The sequence below is a fragment of the Neolamprologus multifasciatus genome, chromosome 23 (assembly GCF_963576455.1).
Source record: "Neolamprologus multifasciatus chromosome 23, fNeoMul1.2, whole genome shotgun sequence".
In the NCBI taxonomy this organism is placed as follows: domain Eukaryota; kingdom Metazoa; phylum Chordata; class Actinopteri; order Cichliformes; family Cichlidae; genus Neolamprologus; species Neolamprologus multifasciatus.
The window spans coordinates 18,683,884-18,696,232 of NC_140460.1; the positions used below are offsets into that span (position 1 = coordinate 18,683,884).

The window sequence follows — 12,349 nt, forward strand, 5'->3', positions numbered from 1 at the left end:
AATCCGTAACACAACCCAACAGAAGAAATGAAGAACATGCTCTAAATTCAAACAGAGGTTTGAAGAAGTAACAACCCAGGAAACAATAGGCTAAATGAAAAATGAAGCTCTACCAGACTCCAAAATAACTTCCACATCTGGTTTGGGATCTATGGGAAAGATATGTCTGTGTAGGTTCCCAATCATCCAGGTCACGATAATCTAAGAGCTTTGTTTATGTTTCTTGAAGACATTTCACCTCTTATCTCAGAAGCTTTTTCATTTCTAAGAGCAAATGGTGGAGAGTCCCAGATATGTAAGCCCCACTGGGAGTGTCCCTTGAGAAGCTTGTTGACCCACTATTAATTGTTTTGCCTAATCACACAAGCCAAGGTGTAAAAACAGGTGTGGGTCAGCCAAGGTTTCAGGTGAACCCAAAATGAACGTGCCCCACCCTATTATGTGACTTACTGAGACCAAATGACCAAAGAGGTGAGTGGGTGTTAAGACACATGGGAAGATCTTCTCTTTGGCTCTCGGAGGAGGCGGACACACTTTTTCTCCTCTCCCTTATCTTCCCTGCTTATGTCCTTGTCTAGTTTCGTGTTTTGTTTTGTTTTTTGTATTTTCCCTGGAACATTTTCTCACAGTCTGTTCTCTAAAACCTAAAAGAGGAATTATAGATTGGATCAACTGGTCCCTAAATGCAATTGACACATCTTTCTCAACGAGAAGTTTGGGCTTGGGTGAGCCTGAGTGCTGAAGATATCTACCTATTCGGAACCATGGTAACAGGGCTCTGGCTGATCAGAGCTGGCTTGGCCCTGACTTATCGAAGAATTAAGAAAGCGGAACTGGCTGTTCAAACCCCGACAAGACTGCCCACTGGGATTGGAACGATGGGAGAGGCGTGAGTTTCTCAAAATGGGCTCATTGAGTCAGCACGGATAAGATCTTGGAGAGGCTACGGCTGCTGTGAATACTCAGAATAAGATCTCTGACTGCAGACTGGATACATCTCGGAAGGGCAAGCCCAGAATAATAACATCTCTGGGCGCAAATTGGATGACATCTCGGGGAGGCACACTGCCGTGAGTTCTCAGAAATTGGCTCCTTGAGCACAAGAAATGACAACATCACAGAACGCAAGTATGGCGAAGCTTGCGGCTCTCCAGCGGGAGGTTGAGAGACCAGTGTTGGACTGTAGAACTGCTTTGAAAGTCATATGAGCTGTTCGCACTAAAGTAAAAAAATACCATCACTTATGCGGATACCCTCCCGGCGCCAGCTGCAAGGCCGGAGCTGAACAAAACACCCTGATAACGACTGTGTTTAGTCTGTTCCTTCCCATTCCATGCAAGGCCACCTGGGTTGGCTAGAAGACTGTTTGCTTAGCCTGGCAGGGCGAAGGACACTGTCTCAGCTGAACTATGGACACGCACACACATATATATACTGATTCTAATAAGCACTCACTGACACATCACCCTCCCTACCCCGGATCCAACGCCACCTCCAACGCTTACCTCCCGTCTGATGTGGACATCGGGTCAGTTGGAGGCGCAGTCAAAAGATTGCAGCGGTCCCAGATCAGATGTACACACTGGAACTCTTTCCCATGTTGCTATCTGTGTTTATTGTGCTATGGTGTGTTGATATTTGTGCATTCCTGTATTATCCTTCTGTGTTACACATTTCAATGTTTTTTTTCCTCGCTACCTAGCCTGACCTGTCTCTCCAATGTGATGTTTGTGTATTGTACGTACAGTCGGCAAGGTCTGTAATCTCGGTTGTGGGCAAAAGACCTGCAACTGACAAATAAAGGATATCTCATATCTCATCTCATCTCAAGATGTCTCAACTGATTTATACATGGCAGACAAATGATTTTTTAAGCCACCGCCTCTGTTCAAAGATGGTCGCTCACAGTAGACATAGATGGCTTCTTTCACTCCTCTTTCAAACCATCTTTCTTCTCTGCATCCAAAATGTTAACATTTTGACCTTTGTCCTTTAGATGCAGATGGACAGCCAAGTGTTGTCCCGTGGAGGTGGCTCTTCTATGTTGTGCCATGCATTTATGAAGTGGCTGTCTGGTCTCTCCAAATGGAGTTCTGGGCATTCCTCGCTACACTGTACAGCATACACCACATTATTAAGTTTGTTTTTAACAGTTATGTCTTTGGGATGAACCAGTTTTTCTCTAAATGTGTGGCTGGATCTGAAGTACACTGGGATGTCATACTTGGAGAAGACTCTACTGAGTTTCTCTGATAAACCTGCTACATAAGGGATGACATTGTTGTTCATTTTGTCCTTCTGGTTCTCCTTAGTTGGTGTCTCAGCTTCTATACTGTGAATCTTTGCCAATTTTATGAAATCCCACTTGGGATAACCACATGTTTTAAGAACTTTGTTTACATGTGTGTGTTCCCTCTTTTTCTCTTTTGGCTTAGCGGGAGCATTTTCTGCCCAGTCCGGATTACTTCAATTTTGTGCTCTATAGGGTAGTCCAAAAGTAAGTACTAGTCTATGTGTATGGGCTTCCGATAAACTTCAATGTTGAGGTTTCCATTCGCCTCAATGCGTATGGCATAGTCCAAGAATGGCTAACTATTATCTTCTGTGTCTTCCGTTGTAAACTTTATGTTTCTATACACTGACTTGATGTGAGTAGTGAAGGTTTCTACTTCTTGGGCTTTGATTTTGACCTAGGTGTCATTCACATATCCATACCAGTGGCTAAGGACAGCACCTCTATTCTACACATACCTCACTGAACAACTAGCCTATTCACGCCAGTCTATACAACACAGGGCAGAGTTTTGCTGTGTGTGTTTCTTGAACCTTATGCATGTATATTATCTTGAGTCCATACACTTTGCAGCTTTTACTTTTGTTATTACCGAGCAGCTGTATAGGGGAATAATGTTGACGCACTCGCTGTTCAAAACGTAAGTCAAAGTTCCAGATTAAAAACGTCTTTATTTGTTATCAAATCCTTAAAATCTGTTGAAAAACAGTGATCAAAAACATTCTGAGCGGTCAGCAAAAGTCGACTTCCCCCATCACCCACTCATTTACAAAAATTCCCTCAGGACGTGAACAGGTGATATAGCAATCACTATTACTATTACAGACACTACATGACCCAAAGCTACGCCTATCCACAACACTTTTGTTGTTACTAGATCCAAAACAAAAGTAAAGTATAACTTAGTTCTGTGATTATTATCTAGTTATCATAAAAAAAAGCCCAATTCTAGCATTACATTTTTGAGATCAAGTCACTGTGGCTGTGCTTCAGTAATGTACATTTAACTGCTTATTTTCCATAAAGTCACTAAGTAACCCTAGAATGTGGGCGAAATCAAGCTAACAACATATAATAGCTGAATATAGTTGAGATGAATCTAGCTGGGATGATGCCAGTTATTGGGAACTGATAGAAATGATACGCTCACTGAAAAAAAGAAAATAAAGAAAGGAAAGTGAAACAAGTTCATTTTAATCTTTCACTTGAACATTGAATGACAGTATCCTTATAACTTTTTGGGTTTGAAGAGAGCCGTCTCTTCAAGAGATTAAGTACATATCATTGTGCAGGCGTTTTGTAAAGTTTCCTTGTTTTTTGTTTTGTTTCACTTGTATGTGGTTCCCCAGGGTTTCACCTGTTTCTTAGTTAGTTCCTCTTCATCTAAGGTTCATCTACTGTTCAATTGTCATGGTGAATCATTGCCAGTGTAATACAATAGTATTAATAGTGCACTGCCTACTGCAGGAATAGTTGCTTAGTGTGTTCGTACTATCTGTGTTTTTGCAAAACAAAACAACTAAAAATCCACTCTAGATTTGCAATTTTAGGAAGATTTCTTAGATGCCAGGTATTCAGCCAGTCGTGTGCTCAGTCACTTTTCACTACCCACCAAGTCAAAGCCCTTGCCTGAAAATGTTGTGATAGCTGAAGCAAGTAGTTCATAAGAGATAACCCACTGTCAGCCCTGAGCTGAAGTTTTTTTTCATAGAGAAGAGAGCTTTAAATGTCAATAAAACCTGTACTTGTAAAGATAAAATAAATACAAATAAAAAAGGAGCATCATCATGTGTATCATTCTTTAAAAAATGAAGTAGTTCCTCTGCAGAAGTGTTTCTCTTGGTCTGGAACCTTGCAGCATGTTTAGGATTCTAATGTCTTTTTTGAAACTACCTCACGTGGCTAAGTCATTAACTAGGTTTTGACAGTTTTTCTTTTCCACAAAAAAATAAAATGTTTATTGGGGGGGCCTAATAATTTTGTCCCCATCTGTAGTTGTTGACCTGAAAAAGAAATTTGTAGTTGCATATTCCTGCACTCTCTTATGTCTGTACCAGTATTTCCGTTGATAGAACGATTACAAAAACCTTAAAAAGCAGTCAAACAGATATCTGTAACAGAAAGTCAATATTTTTTTTCTCAGTGTGTAATTAGTTTCTAGACATAAGAAATATTCATAATCGTGTAAAATGTATTGTATTGCATGTGCTGTGTTTTTTTTTCAGGTCCCACAGGTTGAGCATGATCTCACCAGAGATGACGGTATAATTTCAAAGGACACTCCGACAAAATTGTGCATAAATAGAGACATCAGTACTGCTACATCAGCAGAGCAGTTCATCAAAGGAACTTCTTGGTGTAATTAGGAGAGGTAAGACAGATAACTTTTGAAAGGATTTCAGTCAGTGTCAGGTTTGGGATTAATTCACTGTCAAAAAAAAAGAAGAAAATCATAAAAAAATATATTATTAGAATACTTTAACCATCAGGATTTTTGTTTTACTTTCAGGGGTGAAAATGGTTGATTATGAAGTCATTGTGCTCACTGGCAGTCTGGGCTTTGCCACCACTTTTGACAATATCTACATTAAGCTGGTTGGCCTTAATGGATCGAGCAAACGCAAATGCCTGTGGAGCTGCATGCCATCTTTCTACAGCGGTGCAGTAAGTCAGAAATACCCATCTCCATGTTTAAATGTGTGTCATGCTTGCTGATCTTTGGCTAAATTAGATTAAACACTGATTTATTACATCATATACATCAATTTTTTTCCACCATTAAAGTAAATGTTTCATAAGGTTACAGCCTAGCTCCTGATTATAATATATATTTAATCTTGATCACTTGTAAATGTTCCAAAGCTGATGTGTCATTACTCTAGGTGTCACGTTTTACTGTGACCTGCCCAGTCTCCCTTGGAGAGCTTTTGCTGATAGAGGTAGACAAAGAACATCGGTTACTCCTCCCAGACATGTCTTGGTATGCAGCCAAGGTAGAAGTGACTTCCCCTGAAGGAGACACCTACCACTTTCCTATCTACCAATGGATCACCAACAGCGATGTTCACCACTTCAAAGAGGGAGAAGTTTGTGGAAACATGCTTGCCTGACATCATGCATGTAATTTACTGATAACAGGAAAGATAAAAACAGAAAGATAAAGTATAAAGAATAATGACAAAATTCAAACCATACTATATTTAAAGGTAATTGCTGTAAAACAGTACACATTTCTATGTTTAAGCTCTCAGAGCCTCTCAAGAAAAAAACAGTCTTCTAGCCAAGTACAGTCAGCAGGAAGAGCTGGAGAAGCAACAGCAAGTCTATTGGTAAGAGTGCTGAGCTGTTATTTTAACATCTAATAACTAAAGCTAATAACATTATCCACCTCTGTGTTTATTCTCAGACACAGGCATTGTTTGTGAATGGGGACCACCCGCAACCTTTATGTCTTAAAACTTTTTTTTTTCAGCTGGGAAAAAGAGGGAATTGCACACTGCATGAAGGCAGACAATGCCCAGTCACTGCCCTATGACATCCGCTTCTCTTTAACTAAGACTGCAGAAATGACCTACATTTCAGCCAAAGGGTGAATGCCTTAACTATCTATAGATACAATGTAATTATTAAATTCATCTTAACACAAACTGTTGTATCTTTACTTTATAGACTGGGGCAAATGGGACTAATGCAAATATTGGAGTGGAAAAAGGAATTTACTCGTATGGAAGATATTAGTCTCCTGTTGCGTATCCATCAGACTAAAACATCAGGTAATAAAATGATCATTAAACTAAAGATGACAATTGACTCAGGAGTACTTAATTCCCAGTAAATAAGGTTGTGAAATCACTATTCCACTATATTCTCTTGGCTTCTTCTGAAACCAAGAGAAAATTACAAGTATATGAAATTTTTAAAAAGTTGTTTATCTATCAAAACATGTAGATTTTACCAATTCCACTAAAGATTCCTGTTTAATATCTGGAAGGCTCAGACTCACAGTTATATCCATGAACTTAAAGTCAGTTTTATTTTACGATGAAGTAAAATGATGTTTTATTTCCAGATTATGTTCACAAACATTGGAAGAAGGACGCTTTCTTTGGCTACCAGTTTCTAAATGGTGTCAACCCCATATTGATCCGACGCTGTACAGCACTGCCAGACAACTTTTCTGTCACTGATAAAATGGTCTTCCCTGATGGTCAGCATAATCTCAAAGATGAAATGACGGTAATTGTTCAATTCCCATCAAATGCTGTAAAGAATGGCCAGAGAAGTTTTCTTTCCCTAAAGGCAAGGTCTTTCCCAATTGTCAGTGGAAATTGGAGGATGAAATTATGGTAATCCCGATGAACTAAAGTTGACTGTTATCTGATTTATCTGTTTGGCAATGTGAGGACATTTACACGTTTACTTTGTAAATGTAAAAGGCATAAGTATCTGTACAGAATCAAATTGTTGTGCCTCTTTCTGAAATTTAAAACAGAAGGGCAACATCTTCCTGTGTGACTATAAGCTTTTGGATAGAGTGCAAGCAAACACCATCAATGGGAAAAAACAGTACTTGATGGCTCCCCTTGTTCTGCTCAGGAAAAATGAAGAGAACCAGCTGATGCCAATTGCTATTCAGGTAAGTTTAGGACTTTGGTTCTCAAGTACTATCAAAGTTATTTTTGTTTACAAGAAAAAATATCAGCCTTGCTGAATGTGATAGTCACAGTTAGATCCGCTGCTAATTGATCTCGACAGCAGCAAAGACTTCTCTTTGCTATGAAGTGAAGTTGACCCACTGAAGTTTGATTTGTGGAAATCCAACTGTAATAATCATACATTTCATCATCATCTGCATTCAATGAAGTTGGCAAAAAAACAAACATCATTAAAGGATCTTTATTCTGTTGATTGCATGGGTTGCAGGAGGGGCCACAATGGCCGACTGTTATGTGGATCAGAGTCCTTGATAGTTCTATCCCTATTTGCTGTAACTCTTTCTTTAGACATGGGATGTCACCTTTCTGGTATGGAAAGAATCCAAGCTTGTGTATGAGAAAGCGACCAGGAATGGGGATAATTGCATTGCCTCAGCTCTGTGCTTTTACTTTGGGGTTGCCCCTAGCCTGCATGTGTGGCCAACTGATTTAATTTTCATGCTGGAGGACTTAATTGCTTATGTGGGCAACGACAATGAGACTTCAAGAGGCAAGTAAGAATGCTTTGCTTATCTGAGCCTGAGTGATGATCTGTACTGGATTTCAATGTTAATCACAGATTATCCATAATAAACACTTCAAGCTTAAGTGCATCTGGCACCAAAACACCAGGTCTGGGACAATTCCTACCTCTGATGAACTTCAACTGCATTCTGAAGCAGGCAAGATGTGGGTGCGTGAAGTTCCTCCAGTTGGTAGTTGGCGCATGTCATGTTGGCAGTCTATAAACCGAACAATAGGCACCAAGGGTTAAGAGTGCTGTCAAATCAAAGGAGGAGTTTTTTTTAACTTGGTTAATTTATAAGATGCTAATGGATGACTACAGTTACTGCTAGGCTAAGCAGAGTGCTGTTCTGGCAGTGGCTGAATCAAACACATTGATGTGGGAATAGTTTAGTGAGAGGATTCTGGCAGAGAAGGCAGTTTCCTGTTTTATGCTGCTTACTTAAAATAAGGATATATTCCTCCATGTGTGGAAGCAGGGTGATTGTGTGGATCAAATGGGATGACCATCCCATCATTACTGATATCAATCAAGACAGAAAGTAAAAGAAAAACAGGAATAAAAACTGGAGTACATGAGACTGCAACATTTACTCAAAACACTTCGTCTTTTTTTTTTTTTTTTTTTAATTAGATCAAAATAATAATGACCATAACTGTGTTCACATACAGAACTCTAAAAGAGTTTCATTTTATCATCTGACCCCTTTGGGAAAACTGAATTACCCACTGTTGATGAAAACCTACACAAACCTTGCTGGCTGGTCTCTGGGAAGAACATGGGGCATTAAAAACACACATTGTATGTATTTATTCAGTACTAACACATTCATTGAATTTACAACATGTTTGTCTCGTCTGCTGCAGCTGAAGCAAAAATCAGCAGAGGACAACCCAGTCTTTCTCCCTACTGATTCTGAGTACAACTGGTTGTTAGCCGAAATCTTTGTGAGGAGTGCAGATTTCAACCTGTATGAACTGAATGCTCACCTGCTGCGCACTCATCTGCTGGCTGAGGTTTTTACAGTCTCATTGCTGCGCAACCTGCCCATGGTGCATCCTCTATACAAGGTAACTAAGGCTGAGGAGCCTTCATGCTTCTAAGTTAACCTACACAGCTAAATAACTTGATTGAGCACCAGTGAAACACAGGACTACACACAAATGTGAACATGAATATAAATCATCCGAAAAGAAAGGAAAAAGATTTTTTCTTAATGAATTTTCCTCTTTCCGTCAGCTTCTCAGACCTCACACTCGCTACACTCTTCAGATCAATTACTTAGCTCGGGACCTTCTGATCTCTGAGAATGGATCTTTTGCTAAGGTATAAATAGTCCAATATGTCTTTTTAAGTATCATGTAGTCTCCTCTAATTGTGCCTTGACTATTCACTAGTTTACAGCTTCTGGTGGAAAGGGTGCCGCCGAAATCCTGAAGAAATCACTGGCCACCGTGACCTACACCTCCCTCTGTATCCCAGATGATATTGAAGAGTGTGGATTGAAAGATATACCAAACTTCTACTACAGAGATGATGGACTCAAGCTTTGGGAAATCATCCACAGGTTATATCACAACTTTGTCTGACGACACATAAAATATATAAAAAGGAAAATAACTCCTTCCCATTTTGTGCTCCACACACAGATAAGGCCTTGCACTTTGTGCTTGGTTTGTATTTTTTAATTATATGCATTTATTCATGCAACCATGTTTACTATTCATCCATTCCCAAAGGCTTACCAAAACAAAATAGTTCCTCAGGCCTTCCCAGTAAATAGTTTTCCTTTACATGCCAATCTCTCTCTCAATGTCAGTGGTGGGAAATAAACTTGATAAGAGGAGTAAAAACTCTAATTACAGAGTGGAAATGAGTTTCACACATTTTATATACTTGATAATCATCTGTAATGCATTATAGTTCTTTTTTTTAATTAGTGTGCATAGAAAGCTACAGTGAAACCAAAAACAATGTTTGAATGTGTCCCCATTTGTCCAAAGGTTTGTGGAGCCAGTACTCACCCACTACTACAAGACTGATGCTGATGTCCAGGAAGACCATGAACTGCAGAACTGGATCAAAGAAATTTTTGAACATGGATTCCTTTCAAATAACAATTCAGGTGATGATAATGTGAATGTTGAATATTATCATGAAATAGTTTTAATTGAATTTGTGTGTTGACAGTTTATTCTTTTGTATTTATAGGAATTCCACAGAAATTCACCACTAAGAATGAGATGGTCAAGTTTGTCACCATGGTGATCTTCACTTGCTCCGCCCAGCACTCAGCTGTCAACTCTGGACAGGTGAAGCCTTTTAATTTACCTCAGTTAAAAGTGATTGTGTATCGTTCAGAGAGTGTGGTTTTCCTATATGAAAGGATGAAGGCCAGTTCTGTGCAGATAAATTGCACTAAACTTTGAGGCTGTCTGAGTATTTGTACACAATCTGACTTTGCATTAGCACCATCCTAGCAGCAAATAAGTAGAGCTCACTCCAGTTCAAATCCCATTTATTGTACAATCATTTGACTGCTACAGTGTTGACCCTGTTTTTCAGTGAAAACACAACCTCCAGCGCAGAATCAGCTTTCTGGAATTTCCTTATTTGGATGATTGAGCATACATCAAGCAGTGAATGGTATTTGACTTGTCCCCAGTCCCCAGTCTGCCCTCTGACTGGCCAAAAGCTCAGCCAGTGATTCATCAAAGACAAAAGTGACGTTTGAAGGTTTTTGCTACAAATTTGTCTGACTGGGATTGAAATTTAAATCGACATTTTACACCTTCATTTTCTTTGTCCTGATGCCTATAATAGTTCAGCCATCAGGCTAGTTGACATCATGTAATGTTAGCTACCCCAAATTCACTAACTGTTCAAGAAGCTTTGCATCTTCATTTAACAGTCTAGCACTGCTGTACATTTTAGCAGTTTTTTTTTCTCAAGATAGAAACTTGCCAGCTGATTTTCTACTACCTATTTAAACCTCATAAATCCATTATAAATACTGGATTTTAAATAGCTTAACACATGGGAGAGCAGCCACATTTTATTGTATTGTTTTTTTAATGTAATGGTTTTTAATGTCACATTCTGGTGTTTCAAAGCTATACTTCAGGCCTATTAATAGATATATTTATCCATTACTTTCTCAATGCAGTATGACAGTATGAGGATTTGGACCTTCCATACACATACCTGGATCCAAAAGTGATTGAAAACAGTGTGTCCATTTGAATATTAGAAAGTGTGTTCTCCTTCATTTTCATATCAACAAACAGGAGGAGAGGGAGATCGGTGATTCTTCTGGTTTGGCTTTTGTTTCACATCATAATCTAAAAACAGCTTTTAAGCTTATGAACAGGAAAACTAAAATAATTGACCTGATAGTGACCATGTTAGTGAATATATGTATATATATGATAGGCATTACAAAATACTGTATAACTGACACATTATGCCAGTGAATAAATTATGTGTGGAATTTGCATGTTCTCCTTGTATCTGCATGGTGTCCTTCTTCAGTCCAAGAACTTGCGTGGTAGGTTAACTGATGACTCAGTGACTGTATGTTTAAATTTAAGCCTTCTTTTCCTTGTGTTAGCCCTGTGATAGACTACCCACCTTCTTAGTATGCATCCCTGTATCTCGCCATATGATGGGATAGGCACCAGTCCCTGCAGCTTTAAAAAGGATTCACATGAATTGTGTACTTACAATGCCCTCCATAATGTTTCTTCCAAAGACACAGTTTTTATCGTTCTTCGTCTGTACACCATCACAGTGGAATATGGAGGCTTTTGGTGGTGCTTTCACTTGGTGTTGACTCTCTCTGCAGCTGAATATCACTTCTTGTTCTTGTTCTGATGGTTTTTCACTTTAATTGTCATTTTAAACAGGAGGCCCACAAACATGTTACTGCAAGGGCAAGAGGCCTAGAACACCCCAAGTAAAGATATTAGGGAGAAAGCAAAGACTTGGCTAAATCAACAATGTGATGGATTGTTAAAGAAAATAAATGCACTGATTAGCTCAACAACACAAAACATCCTGAAAGACCACAAAACAAAACTGGGCATGGTGACAGTAAAGAAAAACATTTTTACAGCATCTAACAAAGTCAACAACATTCTTGAGGAAACAGGTGTATCACTGCTACAGCCAACAAGGTTTTAACCACTGGTTACATTTAACACCAGGAAACTTAGATTCGACTTTGGAAGAAAACATCTAATATAGCTGGCATTGTTCTGTAAAAAAACAAACAAAAACAATCTTTAGAGAGGTGAAACCAAGGACAAGTTGTACCAGAATGAAGGGAAGAGAAAAGTAGAGAATAACAGAAACTGTTTATGAAAAAAAGCATACCACATTATCTGTCTAACATGATCGTGGCCGCATGGTGGAATGGGGAAATGCAGCTGCCATTGAAACTGGGCCACTAGGGCTGTTATTTATAATGTGCACATTATAAATAACAATGTCGGAGTCTGATCGGACAACGCAGACAAAGGCTGCGAAAGTTATTAGATGTTGCTTAGCAGTGCAAATGGATAATGACTCAAAACATCCTACAAAAGTAACCCAAGAGTTTTTAAGGTAAAGAATAAGCATATTCTTCAATGGTGAAATCAGTCAACTCATCTTAACCCAAAAGAGCAGCTTTTCCATGATTAAATACAAACCTGAAAGTAGAAAGACCCACAAACAGGCAGCAACTCAAACGGGATCCAATAAGGTTCTTGCAGAAAAACTGTCCTCACATTCACTATTATGTTAATTTTCCAGTTATTTTTGAATTATGTCTGCAGTTGAGTGACTGTGTATAAA

The 12,349-nt window shown here is 38.9% G+C and overlaps 2 protein-coding genes across 2 annotated transcripts; both read left to right on the top strand.

The window, feature by feature from the left end:
- Positions 1–4,562: 4,562 nt before the first annotated feature.
- Positions 4,563–6,157, top strand: LOC146491379 (hydroperoxide isomerase ALOXE3-like). Its single transcript, XM_085152886.1, has 5 exons — positions 4,563–4,957; positions 5,176–5,383; positions 5,538–5,622; positions 5,766–5,882; positions 5,963–6,157. The coding sequence occupies exons 1-5, from the start codon at positions 4,811–4,813 to the stop codon at positions 6,126–6,128; spliced, it is 723 nt and encodes a 240-aa protein (XP_085009012.1). The 5' UTR covers positions 4,563–4,810; the 3' UTR covers positions 6,129–6,157.
- A 2,061-nt stretch (positions 6,158–8,218) lies between these two features.
- Positions 8,219–9,942, top strand: LOC146491380 (polyunsaturated fatty acid lipoxygenase ALOX15B-like). Its single transcript, XM_085150134.1, has 5 exons — positions 8,219–8,583; positions 8,753–8,839; positions 8,911–9,080; positions 9,517–9,638; positions 9,725–9,942. The coding sequence occupies exons 1-5, from the start codon at positions 8,248–8,250 to the stop codon at positions 9,940–9,942; spliced, it is 933 nt and encodes a 310-aa protein (XP_085006260.1). The 5' UTR covers positions 8,219–8,247.
- The last annotated feature ends 2,407 nt before the right edge of the window (positions 9,943–12,349 follow it).

Coding starts and splice junctions, on each gene's coding strand:
- LOC146491379 (XM_085152886.1), top strand. CDS start 4,811: ATGGTTGATTATGAAGTCATTGTGCTCACTGGCAGTCTGGGCTTTGCC. Junction 5,623..5,765: donor AAGCAACAGCAAGTCTATTG/GTAAGAGTGCTG, acceptor TTTTTTTTTCAG/CTGGGAAAAAGAGGGAATTG. Junction 5,883..5,962: donor ACCTACATTTCAGCCAAAGG/GTGAATGCCTTA, acceptor TTTACTTTATAG/ACTGGGGCAAATGGGACTAA.
- LOC146491380 (XM_085150134.1), top strand. CDS start 8,248: ATGAAAACCTACACAAACCTTGCTGGCTGGTCTCTGGGAAGAACATGG. Junction 8,584..8,752: donor TGGTGCATCCTCTATACAAG/GTAACTAAGGCT, acceptor TCTTTCCGTCAG/CTTCTCAGACCTCACACTCG. Junction 9,639..9,724: donor CCTTTCAAATAACAATTCAG/GTGATGATAATG, acceptor TTGTATTTATAG/GAATTCCACAGAAATTCACC.